General features: G+C 39.9%; 1 protein-coding gene across 19 annotated transcripts in view; it reads left to right on the top strand.

Moving 5' to 3' along the window:
• Positions 1-22,165, top strand: part of ARPP21 (cAMP regulated phosphoprotein 21) — a 154,732-nt gene that overhangs the window by 30,207 nt on the left and 102,360 nt on the right. For 16 of the 19 annotated variants that reach the window (XM_059162152.1, XM_059162166.1, XM_059162159.1 and 13 more), the window contains exons 2-8: positions 11,206-11,379; positions 13,133-13,299; positions 14,309-14,350; positions 15,325-15,411; positions 19,400-19,544; positions 20,998-21,076; positions 21,727-21,786. In XM_059162152.1, coding sequence (XP_059018135.1) covers positions 13,171-13,299; positions 14,309-14,350; positions 15,325-15,411; positions 19,400-19,544; positions 20,998-21,076; positions 21,727-21,786 — 542 coding nt within the window. In that variant the 5' untranslated portion in view covers positions 11,206-11,379; positions 13,133-13,170. The other 3 variants (XM_059162153.1, XM_059162157.1, XM_059162156.1) reach the window with 3 other exon arrangements.

The raw sequence follows: 22,165 nt of genomic DNA, 5'->3' as shown, positions 1-22,165 counted from the left end.
TCTTTCTAGTTTTAAATCGATTTGTGAAAATTAATTTGTTTTGCAGGCTTCATCACGAATTCCTTCAAACAGCCCATGTGCCACTGTCACAGATTAATTTTGTGTGTTGTTTCTGACAGCTGGGCCAGCCTGCCTGCCTTCTTCCCTTCTCTCCATCCCTGCCTCCTTCCCCTTCTTTCTAATTTACCATTATGAGTAAAGAAAAGTTATGATTTTTCCCCCACTGTATAGTGTTGCCCCACGTTGAGACCTTTTTCTGGATTTGGACTTTTTATTTAGGAGACCATATCCAGCAAAAACAGATTCTACTTCTGAGCGTGTCTTGCTATGTATTATGAATACAATGACTGACTTCTTTTTTATTTATGTTTAAAACCTTGAAGTTATCACAAATAAGCTGGAGCTCAAAAGCTGAGTATTGCATATTATATACGACTGGCAGATCTTTTATTTTTGTGATGCATCAAATCACAAATTCGATTCTTTCCCAGACAATTTCAGCCTGGCATTTCCAATCTGGAGCCTGGATGTACATTCTTGCAAATTTTAAAAACTGCATTCACGTATGTTTTTATTCTTTGGTGCAATACCAATTTCCAGCCTCATTCCAGGGATCAGGCTGCCCTACTTTGTTGTAGGAATGCTATATCCATTTGATTTTTAGATGCAAGTTTGCATATCGGAGGCACTGACGTGGCTGGGACAGCCTTATGCCTTATAGAAATGTCAGTTTCCATCGAAGTGCCTAGAGAGCAAGTTAAGCCTCAAGACTATTTCATTTTAATGACAACGCACACGGATAACCTCCTCCAGGCCCTTAGCCTAGCAGTATAGAGAATCCATGAATAAAATGAGCCCTAATCTTCAACTTCACCATCAGGAAGCCTTGGGAATTCCTGCAAACAACTTGACCCTTTTCCTTCAAGAGTCACAGGAACCTTCAGCGCTGGAACCAAACGCTAATCTCTCTCAACACTTCACGTTGACACTGTCCGTGTGTCTCTTGACGCGTTAATTGTTTCTGTCAGCTCTTTTACATAGAGTTGTCTCAGAACCTGCTTTTTCTCTTTCTTCTTCAACAGCTAACTCTGGCAGGCTGTAATACCACACAGAACTTACACCAGCTCGTATTTTTATAAGATTATCCAACTGTATTAGGTATTTAAGAATATAGAGCCTTTAAAAATGCAAAAAAACCATTTCCCTCCATGTGGGTTTCTCAGGGTGGAAGGGTGCTGTCAGAAGGTTTTCCAGGGAACGTCCAAGGTGGGAGAGGCCATCAGAGGAGAAGGCCTTCAGCAGCAAAGGCCTGTCATCTTGAAAGCAACCAATTCTTTTAACATTTAACCAACCGTCCCTTTAAGCGAAAACATTTTGTTTAAAAAAAATAACAAAAACTTTCCATGAGGTTGGGGCAACCTTTTGAGGAAGGGAGCAGTCTTGTGATTGATGTTCAGGCAGGCCAACTTTGAACTGCAGCCTCTCTCCTTCAAATGACCAACCATAGGCTCCCTTTAGATCCCTTTCCAAGCGCAGCATCTGGGGTCCAATCAGCATCGCCACAGATGGCTCCGGGGCTGGAGGGCTGCCCACCACAAGCAGGCACACACCAGTCCGTATGTCTCCTGGCTAAGCCCTGGGCACTGCAAAAACATGGACTCTGGGCTGGAAGTTTCCTGACAACATTGCCCTCCCAGGAAAATATCCATTTCTCCTTTAAGCAAAGTGCTGCGGACCAGGGTCTGCTGCATGTTAAATACCATCCAACAGTCCAAGATACACAGGTCCTCTGTCTGGGGACTCCCTCTCCAGTGGCTCCGTTAGTCATCTGACACATTGCTTCCGAATGCTTATATTTAGAGCAGGACCCAAATCAAGCCAAACTCTTGGTAGCTTAAAAATAAAAACGTGGAGACATTGTTTTGCACATTGGCTTTCGTTTCCTGTACGTTTGTTCTACCTGAGTCTCTGGGAGTCCTTTCTCTGTAGATAAATAGCTCCTTCCACTTGCTGACTGCTAGCCTGTCTCCCAGGAAAGGAGGCACCCTGAGAAGCACTTGACTGCCTTTTCTTCAGCACTTGTGATCCGGAACGCACACGGGCCCTGTGATGGTTTTGCTGTTACTCTCCTACATCTACCTTTGAAATAGGCTTTCGAGAGATTTCATTGTGGGGAGGCAGAATTCCAGCACCATGCTGCTACCCACTGGACCCAAAAACATGTCGAAGACATTCACTTATGCAGCCGTTTGGGGACATCTTCTTCTGGGAAGTCTGAGGATAGCAGGACTCACCTATCAGACGCTTAAATTCTTCTCTAGCAGGTGTGTTGATCTCAGCACGGTGGCTTTTTCGTTTTCATGGCGGGGTTTTCAGGGCTTTCACTATGTCATCTTGTGTAGCACTATGTTCAGCAGTATAGAGGAGAGAAAAACACAGCAAAAAAAATGAAAAGGCTCTAACGTTCAAGAAGGGGCAGAGCTGGCACATGCCATGGAGGGAGAACCCCTTCCTCTTGGCAGAGTGAGCAGCACTGCACCTGACGTCGGTGCCACTGCCATCTGACAGGGGCGGTGACAGGTGAGGGAGGGCTTCATATGGTGCCGTTCCTTGTATCTACTAGTTCCCTTAAGACTTTAGTCAGAATTATCCTTTGAGAACAGAAGACCCAGAGAAAACCTTAAGTGTCTGGTTAGCAGTGCCCTATATCGTTTGTGTCATATGCTTTAGTTGGCTAGATTGCTTTGCTCTTAAATCTCCCGGTCTGTTGAATTCTCTAGCTAGATTGGCAGCTCCCTCAGGGCCGGCACCATGTCTTTCCTTTCTCTAGTATCCTATCTAGAAGGTCATGGAATGTTCCATGCAGTACATGCTCCATAAATAAGCTCCCACTCTCTCTCCGATGCAAAAGCCCACTATCAGAGCCTTCTTGAGACCCATGTGTTCAAAAACATCATGGTTTTGCCTTTTGACCTTTTAGTGGATGTTGGGGGTTTTCCCTTTGCCCTTACCACATGGATTTGCAGGTCTCTGAGTGATTAGATGCCTTGGCTTTCAGGTGGAGAAAGCAGAAACCAGAACAGTCCCCCGGCCACCACTGATGAGACTGCAGAGAGAGGTTGGGCACTTCCTTTGCTTCCCCAAGTGCCAGGCATCCTTCTCAGCTCTGAAGTTAATACAGAGCTAGGCTGAAACTGGCAGAAATCCCTGCCATGGTGCGACTTAGGGAATAGTGGGGGAAGAGGAATTTTTAAGGACTTGATTCAAATACGGGCCCTCCTCAAGGAATGACTCATTTGCATTTTGAAGACCCTGTGGATTCAGTGGTTGAAGGAGTCAACAGCCAGTTGACTACACACTTAAGAGACAGGACAAGAAGGCCGCTTGCTGTCCTCCCTACTATAGGGGAGCAACGAATGGTGCCGTTGATAGGAAGATGAAATGTCATAAGCCATGGAAAATAGTCCAAAATTATCCATGTTGAAGTGAACCCTCAAGAAAAGCATTTGTTGGTGTGGTGGTTGAATCCTGTTGAAAGAGCTTGCTGTCACAATGCTAATGTACAATCAAAGCCCGGAGAGCTACCCTCCCCATAAGCAGAAATTCCCTTTGTGCCTGTGTCTCCTGAAATTCCCCACGCTGTACTTGGGATGGCAGCACACATCCGTTTCTGCTAACATCTCTCCCTCATGCGTCTCTCCCTCCCTTTTGGGAATAGAGCACGCCCCCTGCAGTCAGAGACCCTTAAAACCCTTAGGACATTTTGGTGTTTTATTTTGGGGAAGAACCCTCTGATTTCTTATCTCCCTTGGAAAACCTTTTCATTCTTCTGTTGTGGGCTGGGAGGGGTGGGGTGCAGAGGAGGCAGCGCTGAGGTCATGGGCAGGTAATTTAAACTCCTATGTTAATTCTTTTGATTAGGCTTAGTAACGATGTTAGGTAATGATAATTCTGAAAAAGGCAACATTAGGTGTGAAATATCCATAATCTATGGCACCAGATACTACACACTGATACAAGGGAAAATAAAGATATCATCATGATGAAAACCTCTTATTTTTCCTAATTTTCATTTGGGAAAAAACATGAATTTTATGGTCCTTTCAAATACCCAACAGAGTAACAATTAATCAATTTATCTTTGCTTTTATTCATTTTATCTACATGTCTCTTCCTTTCTTCTCTCCTGCAAGAAAGGTTTTAATAACTCAAACATCAGCTCCCACTCTGCCACCTATCACTGCATCACAGTTGTTAAGTTTCATTGTTTTTCAAGTGACAGTTGCTTCTTTCACTTCTTGTAGGAATGAAGGAGAAGAGTTCATGTCAGATGTGCTGAATAAAATTAATATTTCTCTCCTCCCTTTTTTGGAAATGCCAGTTCTCCTCATGCTAAATTTTTATCATTTTGAATCTTTTAAGCCAGAGTTGAAAATACGTGTTTTGTGACAACTCCTTGCTCTGTTTCAAGGTGTCTCCAGTACAATAACTGAAAACAGATAATGGGTTATTTTCTTAGTATCGAGATCCTCCAAAAGAGGACATTTTTAAACACTGTGTTGAACTGAACTGAATTTAGGATCTGGAAGTTTGAATACCTGTGAGTATAATAACACTCAAGCAAAAGTACCATTTCTGTTGGTCACCCCCCAGTCCCTGAAATAATATTGTCCATTGTTGATCACAGTACAATGATAGTGAAAGAAATGTTTAGGGTGAGTGTGTAAGTCAGTGAGATTCCTGGAAGTTCTAATTACTTAGGAACATTTTGGTTTTGGCAAAAAAAAAAAAAAAAAAAAAAGAATTGTTTTAGTTATACTTGGAATTACAAGGCAACTCCCCAACTCTGATATCCTAATTTTTTTTGCCTGAAGATCAGGGAGACATTCATTTCTAAAGGTTACATGTGTTCTGGCACCAGTATAGATTCTAATTAATTGTTCCACATTAAAAATTTATAATGCCTTCCTGCAAACCCCTGGCACACTTTGTCTGGGAATCCTGCAGGCATGTGGTTTCCTGTATGGCTTCTGGAAAGATGGGTACTGTGAGTTCTACAAGTAGAAGGAGGAAATTGGGCAGATAGCTAGCAGATAACTTTAGGTCATTCTGATAATTATGGTTTATGGGCTTTTAGGATTTTAAAAGAGAAAGGCTGAGAAAAATGTCTAGAAAACCACATAGATCCATGTGACATTAAGAATAAAATTTGAAAAGAAACCCATACATCATCAGACAATACATTTGTGCAATTTCTGTGCAGTATTTATGGTTCCTGTGAGAGGAGGGAAGACAGTGGTCTCGGGGAAAACAACGTGTTGATCCCTCTTGCACTATCCTGGAAATTAATTGCATAGATTAGGTGAGCCCAGTCTAGATTTCTAAGAGAGTTATCATTAGAGGAGCACAGGGTATTAAAAGAAGCTCTGATCCCCAATCTAAATGACAATGTTTTTGACCCCACTCTGTCACTATATGTTTGTGAATCTCGTCCAGTTTACTGGATGTAATGTCAGTTAGATTGGCTTGTGCCAAGGGTCTTTGGAATGCTGTGGCTTTCTGGGTACTTGCACATTTTTTTTTTTTTTCTTTAAAATCATACCTGGCTGGAGGCAGATGACTACCTTGTAATGGATAAATCCTTCTTAGACTTTAAGATGAGACAGGGCATAAAGGTGGTGATTAGCTGGTATGGTTCATGAAAGTTGAGACTATTTAAAATTTCCAAGAATAGTCCCAGTCCTAGAAGTCACACCATCAAACCCATATCATCCTCAATACTTTCTTAGAGTCTTGGCTTATTTTCAATTTTGGTAGCAGTTCTATTAGCCCTGTTCTCTGTGGCATTGATTTGGGGTCAGAAAATCTTCCTTTTCAACAATAAAAAAAATGAGCCAGTGACATGACAAGCTCCTACTGACCAGCTAGCTGCTTTGTTACTTCCGGCTCTCGCATCCAGATTATGGACAGCCTCATGTTTACACTGTGCTAAGAATGTGCCTGGAATTGTCTTTTTCAGTTAGGAACAGTGTCTGTTACCTTGTGTGGGGGAGAGCACTTTGACCACACACACATTGATTCTGGTAGAAGTGTAGTAGAAAGTTCTCTGAATGACACACCCTAACTTCTCTATTCTTGAATATGTCCACATTGGATAAAAGAAATTGGATAGCAAAGCTTATCTTGCCCAAGACAAGACTGCTAACATGATGATAAGAATGATGATGGTTCCATTTACGGGGTATCTGTATGAGTCCAGTACAAACCTGGGCAGGTTATTTCCACAGAACTTGTCTTTACATGTACATGTTACTGATATATCAGAAGGAATTTGTAAAGTAGAATGACAGTCCCTTCTCTTGTACTACCATTTTTTGCTTTTAATCTCTTTGTATGTATATTAATTTGTTTCCTTACGATTTATATCATATTCAGGGAGAAAAAGGTTTTGTAGTTTCTTTTTTATTGTGATAAAATATACAGAATATGATATTTCTCACTTTAGTCTTTCCTTAATGTACAATTCAGAGGCATTAAATACATTTACAGTGTTGCATAACCATCATCACATCTATACCCATAACTTTTTCATCATTCCCCAAAAAACCTCTGTACCAATTAAATAACAACTTCTTTCTTCCTTACCTACAACCCCTGGAAATATCTATTTGGTTTTTATGGGCTGGCCTATTCTAGGTACTTCAAATAAGTAGAAGCATACGATATTTGTTCTGCATCTGGCTCATAATATTTTCATAGTCCATCCATGTTGTAGCATGTATCTGGATTCTGTTCCTTTCTAAGGCTGAGTAATATCCTCCACTATCCCCCATGTATGTAGTGCATTTTGTTCATCCATTCACCTGTTGATAGACACTTGGGTTGTTTTCAACCTTTTGGCTGTTATGTATAGTTTTGCCATGAAAACAGGTATACAAATATCTGTTCAAGTCCCTGCTTTCAATCCTTTTGGATATACATCTAGGAGTTGGAAGTACTGTACTGGATCATATGGTGGTTCTATGTTTAAAAAGAGAGTTTTTTTTTTTTTTTTCTTAGTTCTAAATTTTGGAGAAAGACCAAGGCTAATTTCTCTTTCTCTGAATTTTTATTCATTTAAGCATTTGAAAATAGCTATGATGTCCTTTCTAAGTGTCCTCTTGTCTAAGCCAAAAATTCCAAGTGATGTAACCTGTTTTTTTAGAACCTAAATGTAAGATCTTCTCTCAATCCCAGCAACATTTCATGTCATTACTTTCTTCAATTACTTCATGCTATGGGGATATCCAAATAACTTATTCTGGGATCCAGTGTATTAGACACTTTCCCCAAGTTTATGTTTCCTAACTCTGGGATACACTGAGAAAACATCTAAGAATCATAAAAGCAAAAGTCATCTTCCTTTTCCACTTCATGAAAAATCACAAAGGGAATGGTGAAGATAAAATTACATAATCCATCTTTAAAATTTCTCATGTGGATCCATTAGAGGTATTCAACTTTTATTTTGTAGTATTAGAAAAAGAAGTGCTTTGTTGACATTATATTAGTTGACTTGAATATCATGTCACAAGGTAGAACATCCTTTCACAGAGCAGAGAAGTTCCATAAGACTTGCTATAAAAACGAGGAATGGAAACTTGGCTTTTTTCTGTTGTCTGTTTTCACTGAGCTCAGAACTCTCTTGTTTTAAAGGTGCTTGTGATTATTGTGGGTCTGTTTTTATGACCGAAACTGTGACATCAGTTATTTCCATTACTAGGATTCTGCTATGTTTGTGTCTAGTTTATTACATTTGCTAAAGAAGAAAAAGTGATATTCTACATATGATATGCTACATGTTTATAAGCTGCCTAGCTCCTAAAACTCAAATAAGAATACTCACGCAAAATGTTTCTGCCCCTAGTATGAAAATTCCTTTTCTTAAATATCCCCCTAGGTTCTTTCAAAACAGTTGTCTAGTTATTTTGGCATTTGCTAGGGTAACTCAAGAATCTTACAAAATGCCTGTACATTGGGTTGACCAAAGAGTTTAATTAGAGGGTACAGCACCTGGTTGACCTTTTCTTGTATTGAAGAAGAAAATTTTCTTTGGGAAATTAAACTTATGTGAAAATGTGTTATTGGTTTTATTGCCCTGGAAAGATGCTAGTCTGTACAGTCTGTTCATCTCATGATTGATCTCATTTCTGAAAGGATCATATTCCAATTATATTATTTTTTTACTCTTTAAACTTAACTTTACATACTCAGAATATTTTTAAGCATTAGCAGAATAACTGTTCTGATAATAGGAAGTACCTTTAGTTTCTAAGGTGTCACAGTTTTCAAAAACCCACCCAGTCCATTGACAAATCAGTAATATTCCTACAATTTGTAAGTGGCATACAGTTGCAGAACTTTTACTAGTTAGAAAGAAAGAAAGAAATAAAGAAAGAAGGAAAGAAAGGAAGAGCAATACATTAGGGTAGAAACATTTCAATCATTCAAATAAATGTTGATTGGGTCATTTCATCATACATTACCTGTATTGATTTGGGATAAGTAATCTTATCATTCTGTGTTAGTTTTTAGTAAAAGGGTTATGAGGAAAGTGACTAATAAAGCTACCTTCCCTATTTGCTAATAAAATTCAACTTTGATTTCCCATTTTAGATATCCCCTGAGAGCTAAATCACTCCTGGAATTTGAATCTAATCCTGCGCTTTCTCCAATTGCCAACCCAGTGGTTGCGCCTTGCTCCCCTTTCCCTGGCTTTCTCATCCTACCACCCCACAATTGCTACTGTTTTCAACTGTGACGTAAGCTCAAGAAGAAACAACCTAAATATAATGAGAAGTGGTAGTGATTTTCCTCATTTTCCTCATGAAAAACAGTAAACAGCCCTCTTGATCAATTTCCTGTAGCTTGTTTTGCAAGCAATTGACTGCCTTTGGTAAACACTATCCCTTAAGTTATGATTACAATATTGTTACCACTGAAAGAACGATAGTAGTTTTATTTTGTTCCTTTGTATAGGGTCTCCTTTTGCTCCTTCCACCCTTCCCATTCTAACAGTTGAAAGTTGGCCAGCATCTCCATTAATCAAATGCTAGACAAAAGATATTTGTCAAAAATAGTTTTGCTTTCTTTGTGAAAATGGGAAAAATTTGAACAGATAAAAATTAAATAGCAGTGCAAGAGTCGGGTAGTTTGGCGGACAGAAAGCTAGAGTAGTGTTGATTCCCTGGCACAGCTTTCTTAGCAAAGAGAACAATTTTAATCAGTTACAAAAATATTTGTGATCCATATGTTCCTCTCTGCTCATTCCCATATGCCCGTATTCCCTTTTATCTCGGTGGAAGATGACTTTATGATTCAGGCATGCAAGAATAAAATACCTCGCTGACTTTAGCGCTCAGTGCTATTTCAAAACGTGTCCCGGTAATTACGCACACACATGTATCTAGGCTGTTCACGCTTTGGGTTGGTTACGTGAATATCAGTTTGTTCTTCCTTTTTCTTCATGAAAAGAATTATATCTTGCATCCACCTACTGGGGCTGGAATAACACATCGAAGGCTTAGATTCGAAAACTGCATTTGCTCTTCACCTGCTGGATTAAATGCCACTGTACAAATATGAGGAACAGAGCACAGAAGACAAAAAGATTGCGGTGATCGTTGATAATTTCATTTTCTTTGGGAAAAGGAAAACAGAACCCAAAAAGCATGTGGTAATTCCATCCATCACTGGTGCCTATTCTGAAACGTATTAGATGATGGGCTGGTTACTTAAATAGATCCTAATTTTAAGACATGCTGACTTCTGGTTAATATCGAGTGTTAGTCGTAGTAGTCATGGTGAAACTGGCCAAAATGGGAAAATTAAAATGACTGTTGATTAGCGATCCATTTTTGTCCTCAATGCATGTTCGCTTGGCTCTCATAGATAGCTGTATAATGTCTAACAACCAAAGACACATATTGTAAAGCCAAACTGGCCATTCTGATGACACATGAATAAGGCTAGAAATTATTGACTGTCTTCATGATCCCCTTTTCAACATTTGTTTCTCCCTCGCACAACAAATGGTGTTGTAATCCAATATGTTGTTAATATAGCCACAGCAAAATTCCGTCGAGGAGCCGGCTGTGCTCATTTAAACTTGGGAAGGGGGCAGCAAGGGTGAGGCAGGGAGTGTTTTTCAACTTCAGATAAAATAACTGAGATGCAGTTAGCGTTTGCAAAGATGGGTGTGTGCTGGGAAAGGTGTGCATGCTGTTGGCTTTAGCAGGTATGCCCCAGAGTTGCAGCAGAAGGGAGAGACACCGCTTGGTTTTGGCAAATATTATTAGGAATCCGTCTCTGTGTTTGCATTCAAGCTGTCTTTGCCGTGGCTCCTGTAGGAGTTGTGAGAAAACGAAAGTGCACATTATAGCGTGGATTGTTTTCAACCGGCTCAGTTTGCAAATCTGTTGAATCCCTCTGACAGTCTTTCTGTGCTGTCAAGCAGAATGCCCAGCTGGTGGAGGCAATCCTGATAGGGAAGGAGAGGAATGGGGAGACCATGTTCACTGCCCAAGGAGAATATTAGGAATTCTTTCCAAACTGTAAGCGGGGAGGAGAGAGCTCTTTTCAGCCATGCCGTTGTGAACGTTTCCTTTTTCCCTTTTTCTTTTTTTCACTTTCATAGGTAATGCCCATTAAATCAAAATCTTTGAATACGCTTCATTAGGATAACTTTGCTAAAGAAAGGAGTCTCGGAAACAGCATTAAAGTATATTATATTAACCTGTAATTAAAACAAAGTCTTTGGTTAAAAAGGAGGTAAGACTTTTAGCTCATAGGTGATCTGGATTCTCACTGAGGCAAACACACAGGCTTGGTTCTTCTTCTTCTTCTTTTTTTTTTTTTTCTTCTTTTTTTTAATATAAAGTGCAAGATTTCACTAAAAAAGGTTAAAATTGAAGTGAGTAATCTTCGGTGCATAATGCAATTGTTAATTTTAGCTCCCTGCGTGGGTGCCGCTCTGACTTGAACAGCCGGGCTGTAGCCTTCATTAGAGAAGAAGCAGGCAGCCCGAGACAGGTGGGGCTGGATCAAGCTGTGAACGTGATTTGCTGGAAGTTGGTCATTAGTGTTAGAAATCTGGTCTTATTTATTTGGTCCTTCACCCTACCATGACTATTCAATTATTATTATTGACTTTTCATCTTTTTTCAGGTTGACGATGTGTCAAACCGTGTAAGGGAATCGCATGGCGATGGGCATTCCGAACTGTTAATGGGGACATGGGACTCCAGTTGTCTCTGATCACTTGTGTGGATTTTCCTGGTGTAGAACGACAGAAGCCGCTAGTGAGTCGCCAAGACCTACGGCAGGAATTCTGCACGAAAGGTAAAGGCCTTGTTGTCCAGCTGTCATCTCGTCTATATTTTGTTATCCTATAAATGTGCCTGTTCGCATAGAAGAGGTCATTCAGTGTAACCAAAAAAGACAGGATCTAGAGCAGGGACTCAATTGGCTTGCAGTTTATAAAATTAGAGCTCAATTTGTTCATTCCATTTTAAATCTAGTCACAATCTGCTTTTCTATTGAAATGCTTTGAAGACCGAGTTAGGGCAACAGAAGTCCATATCCTCCCCCTGCCCAGTATCTTGAGAAACAAGCTGTTTGCCATGCGAAACAGAACCGTTGTTAAGGACACACATAACCCTCCCAGTATCACTGAAATATGAGGAACCTATCTGAATACACTGGATGGATATCCTCAAATCTCCCCAAACTTAAAAGTAGTGCTCACCAGTAACTCACAGACTCAAGGCACCATTCTTTAGAAAACTCTTTTTTTTACATTCCCATAATCCTTTGCCAAGTAAGCCTGTGTTTTTTAAAGATACCATTAGATACCATCTGTTCTTTCATGGTAGATCTTAGCAAATTTGCAACAGAAATCGCCATGGTTTAGATTTTTCTCATGCTTCCCATATCCAGTTGGAAATAAAGTTACTGAATTAGTAAATGGTAATTAAACACTCCCAAAGAAACTTATCCCTGAGTTGTCCAGTAATCATTACCATTTTAATGACTAGGAAGAGGGCAGTCATCGTTTGGGAATTTCTGTGGAAGAACTGACTTTCTAGGTCACACTGTGTTTCTTTTTCTTCTTCCTTTCTTCATTTTGTCTGTATTTCTTTCCTTTCTCCCCACCATTTCCCCTTCACATCTTTAAAAAAAAAAAAAAAAACTAGGAGGAAGTAAATGCTAAATTATTCATGAATCTCATTTGACAGCATATCAGAAGGGGAAGTGTCAGGGGTTGTATGGAGGTAGGAAGAAAAAAATAATAACAGGCTTTAACTTTGAAAAGTCATCTCCAGCGTCTGTGTCGTAGTGTACTGTGGATCTGGAGTAGCAGGTTTCGGTGGCTAGAGCTTCATTAGAGCTGCCTGCCAGAGACTGTCTTCCCAGGGTCTGTGGAACACCAGCAACGGCCAGGAGCTCTGGAGAGCACTCTTGCTTTTAATAATGTAGCTGTCAGTTTGAAGCCTGGAAATGTTGGCTGTGAAAGGTTTATTGCCAAATTTAGATCTTATATTTATACTGAATTATTAGCTCTTAAATTGATTTTTGCCCCTACTTGTAGGGTACATGGTACTCCTTATGCCTCAGGAGAGCATGTCTGTGGGTTGAAACTTGCAGATAATTTTTGAATCATCTCAGACACACTGCAGAACACCAGTCCCCTCTCTTACCTCGGCAGTGGAGGGTCATCTCTCCTTGAGTTGGAGCAGTGCTCTCTTTTTCTTCTTCTTCCCCTTTGTGCCAGGGTTTAGGGACTGGTGGACACGTGGGAGTTCTGTGTCTCCGTGTAAGATCTGTGGATCCATTTCAATGGCAAGGTGTATTGGCGAGAGTGCGTGTATGGGTGCGGAGGGGGTGTGGATGAGGCGACTGAATCTGCCTTGTGCGTTTGCCTCCCGTTTAGGATTTGATCTGGCTTTCTTATTCGCCGTTCCTGTAAAATTGGCAGAGATACCAGAGTTGCTCGTTTGAATTTGAATACAAAGGGAGAAATGAAATACCGTGAGAATAATTGGAAGTGCTTCACCGTGCACTGACTTGACGTTCTGACTTCTTGACCTTGCAGGGCATCACACCTTGTAATTTTAATTTGCGTCTGGGAGAATGTCTGAGCCAGGAGACCTAAGTCAGGCAGTAGTGGAGGAGGGCGGCACGGAGCAGGAATCGGCCACTCCAGAGAACGGGATTGTGAAATCCGAGAGTTTGGATGAAGAGGAGAAGCTGGAACTGCAGGTGAGCTTGGAAAGTTTGTCCGCAGCCCTAGCTCTGCACCCTTGGGCACCATTCCTCTCTTTCACTTGCAGAATACTTTGAACGTTTGTTTTCTTTCTCTTTTTCTCTTTCCCGTTTAAGAGTCTGACTAGTAAATGAAGAGCAAATCCATCAAGCCACTCCTCTCCTTTTCTAATTCTCAATCACTTTTTTCCTGACCAAAAGAGGCTCTAAAATCCCTTGGAGATGAACAAAATCACCAGAGATCATGTTTAATGACTGAATTTGTGCACAGCATTTCCAGGGTGATTTCCAGAGCACCTCAAGGCGCTTGTGAAGGTTTTCTCCCAGAGGCAGCCTTAGGCTGGTTGAGTTTTAAAAGTGGATTTGCTGTTCCAGGGAAAGCTTGAAGACCCAGCTCAGGACAGACCGAGAAAGACCTGAGCTCTGTGGACCTCTGAGGGCAGGCAAAGGTTCAATTCATATTAGAACAGACCTAAGCCCTAGAATTCACAGCCAGAGAAAGACAGAGACAGAGACAGAGACAGAGAAAACCTCAGAGAAGGGCAGAGGAGGGAATTGGGGACGATTGATGGTACCAAAAAGGTGATATGATTAAATACACCATGATTTATGAGAGCAAGAGATTTGGGAGAAGGAAAACACACTGTACTTGCAAGTAGCCTGCATTGATTTTCTTTGAACCAAATTACAAAAGTGTTAACTCTTTTTATATTCCAGTGAACAAAGACAGATAACCACATAAAGGCCAAAAGCCTTCAAGGTCAACTTCCCTGCCTCCCCCCTTCCCTCATAGCTGCTATAAGGAAAAGGAGCTCAGAGTTAGGAGGTCAAAAGTTTGGGGGAGCGAGGGAAGGGGAACTTCTCCCCAATGGTTGTAATACCTTCTTGTTTCTATTGATTTCTGGACTCTAGTGACACTTCCTGTCTCTCTCTCTTTCACCCTCTCTCCTGGTTGTTGGTTTACTGTTTGTTTGTTTGTTTGTTTTGCTTTCTTTCTAACATACAGAGGCGGCTGGCAGCTCAGAATCAAGAAAGAAGAAAATCCAAGGTAGGGTTCTGGAGATTCCACGTTGATCTGCTAACATGGATATCAGTAGCATACTTCCAATTGGGGTTAAAAGGTTTGCCACCGGGCGCCTGGGTGGCTCAGTGGGTTGGGCCGCTGCCTTCGGCTCGGGTCATGATCTCGAGGTCCTGGGATCGAGTCCCACATCGGGCTCTCTGCTCGGCGGGGGGCCTGCTTCCCTTCCTCTCTCTCTGCCTGCTTCTCTGTCTACTTGTAGTCTCTGTCTGTCAAATAAATAGATAAAATCTTTAAAAAAAAAAAAAAAAAAGGTTTGCCACCAATTCAAAGGGTCCCATGTGGATCTTGGCTCTACTGGCCCTGTCCCCTCTTGTTGACACTTCTTGTCTTTCTTGCTCTGTATGTTTTTCGGCTAGAGCATTTAGGGTTCACATAGCCGCAAATTTATGTACCTGATCCTGTTTTCAGAACTGCAGATTTGACGGTGCTTTACAAAATGAGTCGCCGCTTGTCTTGCTTTCATTTTAAATAAAATCTGCGGTAGATGTGTGAATCTTACCAGTTGATTTCTCCCTTGAAGTAAACAGGTGCTGGTGTTTAGGTTCCTTTCCTCATCCTAAACATCTTTTCAGTCGGATCCCTCCCAAACTCAGTTTTGGTAGAAATTACTTTGTGTCATCTTTTTCTTTTTACATTTTCAGAAAATGGCAGCAATTCATTCTTTGTATGTTTCCGACGGGATGGGCAGAGTTAGCTCAAAGTGCCCCTTAAGTCCGTGCATTCACACTCTCCTCTGCCTGCATCCCCACCCACACAGGGCTCTGAATTTTGGAGCCAGTGTAGACAGACAGCACTGAACAGCCAATTTGAAGTTCTCTTCTAGGAGGGATCCGGGTTTGGGAATGTCCTGGGCAGGTGGAGAGGAGTTGACAGCCAGAGAATGTTTCCTGTTTGTTGTCTTTATTTTCCTTGCATTGCCTTTTCTTTCCCCTCCCCAGTCAGGAGCAGGAAAAGGTAAACTGACTCGCAGTCTTGCTGTCTGTGAAGAATCAGCCAGACCAGGAGGTGAAAGTCTTCAGGATCAGGTATACCCCCTGTCATTTTCCTTAACTGCATGAATGGGATCTGTCTTTGTGTGCATGAGTAGAAATCCGGCATTACACAGTGTTTTGGGGGAGAAAAAAAAATAAGCAAAGAAAGATGTAGTTTTTTGGCTTCACCCCCTGCTTAGGAGACATCCTAAACTAGCTTAACAGTTTGTCACAGAGTATTACGTTTGTTTTTTTCCAGACTCTCTGAAAACTGCAAATGGAAAGGAATTCAAAAGAATTTAGATAAAAAACTTTAAAAGTGAGCACAGTAGTGCTGCATTTCCTCAAAGGCTCTCTCTTGCTAAGACTGAACCAAATATAGTTCTAAGTACCCCGTCTCCTTCCTTATTGGAGATTCTTACCTCTCACTTCCCCAAAATGCACTTGCCTATAAGAAATACAACTCTTGGCTCTTAACGAAACTTTGGAAGTAGTGAATGAGGTGCATTGAGCTTTGCAGACGTATCTTTATGGCCTTTGGTCGAGATTCTGAATACTGAATAAATTGTCCAGAAAGGAGTCTGAGGTGATGGTGAATTTCGTATTATTCAATTTATATGAATTTAATATTATTATATATCGCTGTGGATCCTTCCACTTATTTTGCTCTCAGCAAGACTACTGAAAAATCCAAATTCTGACAAAATCCTCCCGTGACCAACGGGGGACTTCATATCATATTTATTTTTATTTGCCTTTTAGGCATTGTATTCGCTTTTATAAAACTAGTCTAGCCGCTGAAATTTTCCTTATTTTATCAGAAGCTGAGAGAAGTCAAGACAAAAGTAAAATGATTTATCTGAGCCCAGGGGAGAGAAAATTGATCAAGATAGTATTTTTGTTTGGGCTTGTTTGCTTTCCTCTTTTTACTTTAATTGAAATACTCTAAATTCTCCTCATGGATGCAGAGAGCATTGAGAGCACTTTCTTTAAAAGGACCAAAAATAAATACCTTATAGATTTTGTCCTATGAGTATTTTATTTTCCCCTAGCCTCATTTTCTTATCGTGCCAGTCATGTCATAAGGCACGGACAGGCTATCTTTCTCTAGCTGTCACTATGTTTCATACACAAGCGTTATTTTCCTTGGGCTCTGAGAAATGTGTGGCTTTTCTTCAGCATTTTATTTGTGCTTCTATTTTTAATGGAGACGGAAAGGGGGACTAATGCGACTCTCATGGCTTGTATTATTAAATGTTGATTGATGGCTTATAATGTACTATACAGGATATATGTTAACTCTGCGGAATGACAGACTCTGGGAGAAGTCATGCCCCAGTTGTCCCCCACTCCTAATACCAGGCAGAGGAGGACAGCCTTTATAGACTTAATCTGCTTTTCATCCCATTTGACAAGGTACCAGGAGGAAATTTTTTAAGAGGTCATCTGTATCATAGTGCCCGTCCTGGACCTAAGTAGTTTCTCCATACAGTTGGTGCAGAGAAATAAGATGCAGTCGGTGCTTTGTTCCTGCTGCTTTCACGCTCAGTGACCAAGACTAGCTGTGTAGGAGAGGATTAGAACTTGCGCTCCTCTCTTTGGACGGGCTGAGGGGTGGTGGGACCAGGCGGCCGATAGAAAATACCCAGGCACACATATTAGCGAGTGAGCATGCGACTTGTTAGAGAATAAAGAAGCAGACCTTTGAGCATATATGCAATGCCTTCATTAGGTACCACCGGCACTTACAAAATGTGGGAACTGAATCCCAGGGAACCCTGGCAGAAGGATACAGTATATGGATTGTATTGCTTCCTTAATATTTGTATATTCACAGTATTTGAAAACTGCCTTCATTTTCCTGTGTGGGAAAAACTCTTGCTACCTGTATTACTTGATCTCAGACCCATAGCTGATGATTCAGTCTGTCCTTCAGTTAAAGGAGTTTTGCTTTTCTAATGTTATACTATTTACCTACCAGTGTACTACTGTGACTTGAATCATTCTTTTATTGTTGTTGGATATAAACTTATCCTGTACCAATGTATTTATTAACACTTGTATTTTATTATTGAGCATATCAATAAAAATATTAAAAAATAACACATTGTTTTTTACCAACTCTATAGCACTTTTGTGTGTTCTTTCAGCACCATAATGTATATTTATGTATAGAAAAGATAGGTATTTTTCTGAGAATAGTAAATGTCCACACATGGCGTGAGTTTGTACTTTTTTTCTTTTTTTTTTTTTTTTCTGGTGGAAGATATCTTTTAGCCTCTGCTCTTATATTTCTGCTGCAAGCCTCTTTGATTGTAGATTCAAACTGACAGAGGCTGGGTGATGCAAGAGATTTTGAAGAAGCAATGAGACCACTCGGATGGGCTGGTGCCGTCAGTTTCCCCTCCTGATCAACTGCTGAATTGATCCCCCCCCTCCCCCCGCCCACTGTATTCTCTGAACCAGAAATGCTGCAGCGGTTTCCTTAGCAAAAGCAGAAACAAATCAAAACCTTAGAGTCTGCCCGAACCTTTGCAGACTAAAGACATTTCTGTCCCAAATCACATGACCAAAGAACCTATAGTCAAGTTACACCGTTTTATGTATTTTGCGTAAGTGCATCCTCAGCATAAACACGTGGATGTCAGGAAATCTGGCAAGGATAAATACTTGTCATGAGGACGTGCTTTATTTTGTCCTTTCTATCATATGTCTTTCCAGCCCTGGTGCCTTTTTATTCCAGCCTGGAGTTCACAACAGAGCCCCTCGTAAAACAACGAACTTGGTTTCAGGGGACCTGTGTGATGCTTGTTAGATTAGCCATGTTTACCAAGAACCCTAAAAATCCTAGGATGGCCATATTTGAGGAGGGAGATTCAGGCATTGCTTTAGTCACATGTATAGGAGACTTAGTTGAGTTTTTAGTAAGAAACATTATTAGTCATTGGGAATTTTTTTTTAACATCATAAATTTTAATGTCACTAGTAGAAAAAAGCTTTCCCATCAAATGATCTCTTACATAAGAGAAAGCAGGCTTAATGGCTTAATGTCGGTTCATTTGTCATAGTTTTTAATCATAGCATAGGTTTTTTTCATAAAACTTCTTTAAAAATACGATTTGGTTCATTCTTCTTCAAAACAGTGAACCTACTATCAATCACATGGCTGATATGTGAATTAAAACAAAATAATCTATCCCCAGTGCAAAATAAATAAATACAAAAATGGATCCAGTCCCAATACTGTAAATGGTCAGTAGCGAACCAAAGCATCAGTTCAAGACAATTTTACATTTTGGAAAGAATTGCCTGATAAAAAATTAAAATAATATTAAATATTTATATGTAATTGATGGGAAAATTTCTGAAAGACAGTGCTGATTCTAACCATGCATTATGATGACTTACTGATGGAGTTTGTGAACAAGGTGTGATCATCAGCCACACCTGGAATTCCTGCATTTAGATAGCTCGGTTTCTCTTAATAGTAGAAATTATTGTTGATGTGGTTCTAAAACAGACTTTTTATTGCAAATTGGCTATTAAGTCCTTTATGTCTGTTCTATCTGTAATTATGATTCGTAATACCTGTCTGTCTATGTTTGTACAGATTTCTCCTTATAAGGAATTATAGAAAAGAACTCAGAAGGCTTTTTTCTTTTTTTCTTTTTTTGAGACACGGCAGTGGCTGTGACGCAAACTTACTGATAAGGAAATGTTTCCTAAGTGTTTAAAAATAAACCTGTAGAGAAAATAAGAGGTATGATCTAGGGGAAAGTAACTTGCTTAATGTTAATATTCATGAAGCCAAGTTTTAGTACTAGATGTTTCTCATGACCTCCCATTGACTTCTGAAGTTTAATTCACCTTAAAGGGCAATTATTTTTCTGACAGGTTTAATTTTTTTTTTTTAACCATTTAAGAAAAAAAAAAATCTGCTCCTGGCTTTCATTTTCCTGTACTTAATAACCTCTATGCAAAATGGAAACCAGACAGAGATTCTTAAATCTGGCCCTAAATTATTATATTTTTTCCCCAACAGGAATCAATTCATTTACAGCTTTCCAGTTTTCCCAGCCTGCAAGAGGATGATAAATCTAGGAAAGATGACTCAGAAAGAGAAAAAGAAAAGGATAAAAACAAAGATAAAACCTCTGAAAAACCCAAGATCAGAATGTTATCAAAAGGTGAATGTAAACATGTTTCCTTAACTTACTGAATTTGGACAGTACATCCTAGATTTACACACATATTCACCTGACACCAAACTTTGCATATACTTCTATATGTGTGTGTGTGTGTGTGTGTGTGTGTGTGTAAAAGATGTTAACTCTATTTCCTTTCTGTTCATGCTGTCATTACTTGTGTATCCAGAAAGGTTAATTTTAGGATCACTAATCTCTTTGGATTTTTATTCAGGTCTTTCTTCCATTTTCAATGATAAATTTGTACAAATGACTGAGTATAAATCTGCTTTTAATTCAGGTTTATTAGTCCCATTAACTTGGGCTGATGAACAGTAATGATACCCAGTTTTATATCTTAATTTCCATGTTTATCATAAAAGACAGACAGTAGATTAGCAATTCACAGCCGATAAGTGATGTCGTCCCCAAAGCCCAGATGTATATACATCAATGTCAATGGAGTACATGATTAACATTGTATCTGCCACAAACGGATTTGGTCTCCACAACCCACAGAACCACCACATCATGTCTCACCTGAAAAAAATACACTTCTACTCCAATAAAATTTTTCCAAGGGGGAAAAAAGAAGCTATACCTTCTAAAACCGGAAGCCCGTAGTCCAGACTTTTCAAATTGTGGCCATACATACAATTGTACAATTGTACAGTTGTACAAAAATAAAACAAACAAAAAAGGAAACAAGTGTTAAAACTAAGTTAAGTTGAAAGGAAGAATACTACGAATAAATAGCATTGCAGTAGACTTTTTTTAAAAAAAATATTTGAGAAAGAACAGGGCATCCGATCAGCTGAGGAATGATGACTGCTTATATTATGCTCTGTAACCATGTATCTGCTTATAATGATTCTCTCTGCTACTGAATGTCTAAAACCCAAGGTGTGACGTGAATTAAAGAAGTGCAGGTTCCTAAGATGGCTTTAGAAATTAAGCTTTAGCCAGCATCAGAAAATGTGAAAGACTCAGAAATGTTTAGTCCTCACCTGTGTTTTGTACTGATGAATATTTAGACAGTCTTATCACAGAACTTTCATTTTTTGCCTTCTCTGTTTTAAGAGAAAAAGGGTTTCCTGGAATCTCAAACTCTTGAGAGCTCTCTCTGTGGGTTGGTAGGACCTGTCACGTGGAGACCCGGCCTTGCTGATTGACAGCAGGGCATGAACATGTAACATTCCACCCCACCCACCTCCTACCCAACCATGCCCACATCCCCTTCTGTGACAGCGGGATCTTTCCACGTTCACGATCTACTGGGTTGCTCCATCTCGAATCTGGTTTTCATTCCAGTGTTACAACTGCCAATTCGCTAGTTTTGAAACGTGTGCCTTCATGCCAATAGCTTCACCTAAAATTTACCCAGCAGGAGGAAAACCTTTTCCACCCCACTTCCCCACCTGCATCCCTGACCATCGCATCCTGCTGTCTGTTTCAGATTGCAGCCAAGAGTACACGGATGCTACTGGCATAGACTTGCATGAGTTTCTGATTAACACATTAAAGAATAATTCCAGGTAAATTATTAAATAAACCTCATATTTTTAGAAGAGTCAAGTAGAATATTGCAAAGTCATGAGTCTGAGCATGTCTAAGTATAGAGTTGTACAGTGAAGGCACCTTTTCTAATATCTTAAACTATCTCTTACGTATATATAGTAGTTTGCATGTTTACTGTGTATAGATAGTCTTAGTTCCTGGGTAGTTACCCGATGAATAAATTAGAGTTTGCAGGGCCTGCTTTCCTGGTCATAAAGGGATACTGATAAAGGGGAGAAATATAGAGAATGAAAGTTGAGGTCAAATAAACCGATCATTCTCTACCACAGTTCTCTATTTACTGGGGCTTGACTTTGCTCCAGGTTCCTATTAATTTAAAATAAACAATGCATTTGATAGGTCTGATGAGTTTGACACCTATGTATCTTAATTAACATTAAAACTGCAGAAATTTCAAAGTTACAAAATACTTAACAAATGAGATGAGAAGTAATCTTCAGTAGAAAGAAACCACGTGCATATGGACAGCCTCCTCTAGAGAAGAGTTAGGTAAAGATGTTTCACCACATACACTTAACCAATCTTTTTCAGGCGTGCAAATGAACTTTTTAGGTCTTTGGGAGTAGCAAGTGCCTCAACCCTTTTCATTTTAACATTTATTTTGCAGGGACAGGATGATACTCTTGAAAATGGAGCAGGAAATTATTGATTTCATTGGTGACAACAAGTATGTTACACTGCAGTGCTGATTAATTTATACGATGTGCCTTAGTTTGGTATTTGGGTTTAATTATTCATTCTGGAAAGATTTAGGGATAGATAAAACATTATTTAATATGTTTGCCGATTTGTTAAATGGAGATGCTATTAGGATTAGAAGCTATATATTGATGGGAATTGTTGCTTGGACCATGTGTGCTCCTGCTTGTTAAATTCCTGACAAAATGGCTATAAACAGGGGGCCGCTGATTAGCATAGAGTAGCTGTGACAAGAAGCAACCCTTTTCATTTTTATTATAGTTTTTTAATGGGCTCCAGCTGGCTTCAGTCAGTTATGCCTGGCCATAATTATGCTGCTTTCAGTGTAAACCATGTAATGACACATC

This window comes from Mustela lutreola, chromosome 2 (genome assembly GCF_030435805.1).
Source record: "Mustela lutreola isolate mMusLut2 chromosome 2, mMusLut2.pri, whole genome shotgun sequence".
Taxonomy (NCBI): domain Eukaryota; kingdom Metazoa; phylum Chordata; class Mammalia; order Carnivora; family Mustelidae; genus Mustela; species Mustela lutreola.
Note: the sequence above shows the minus strand (reverse complement) of the source record. Positions and strands in the feature narration are given on the sequence as shown.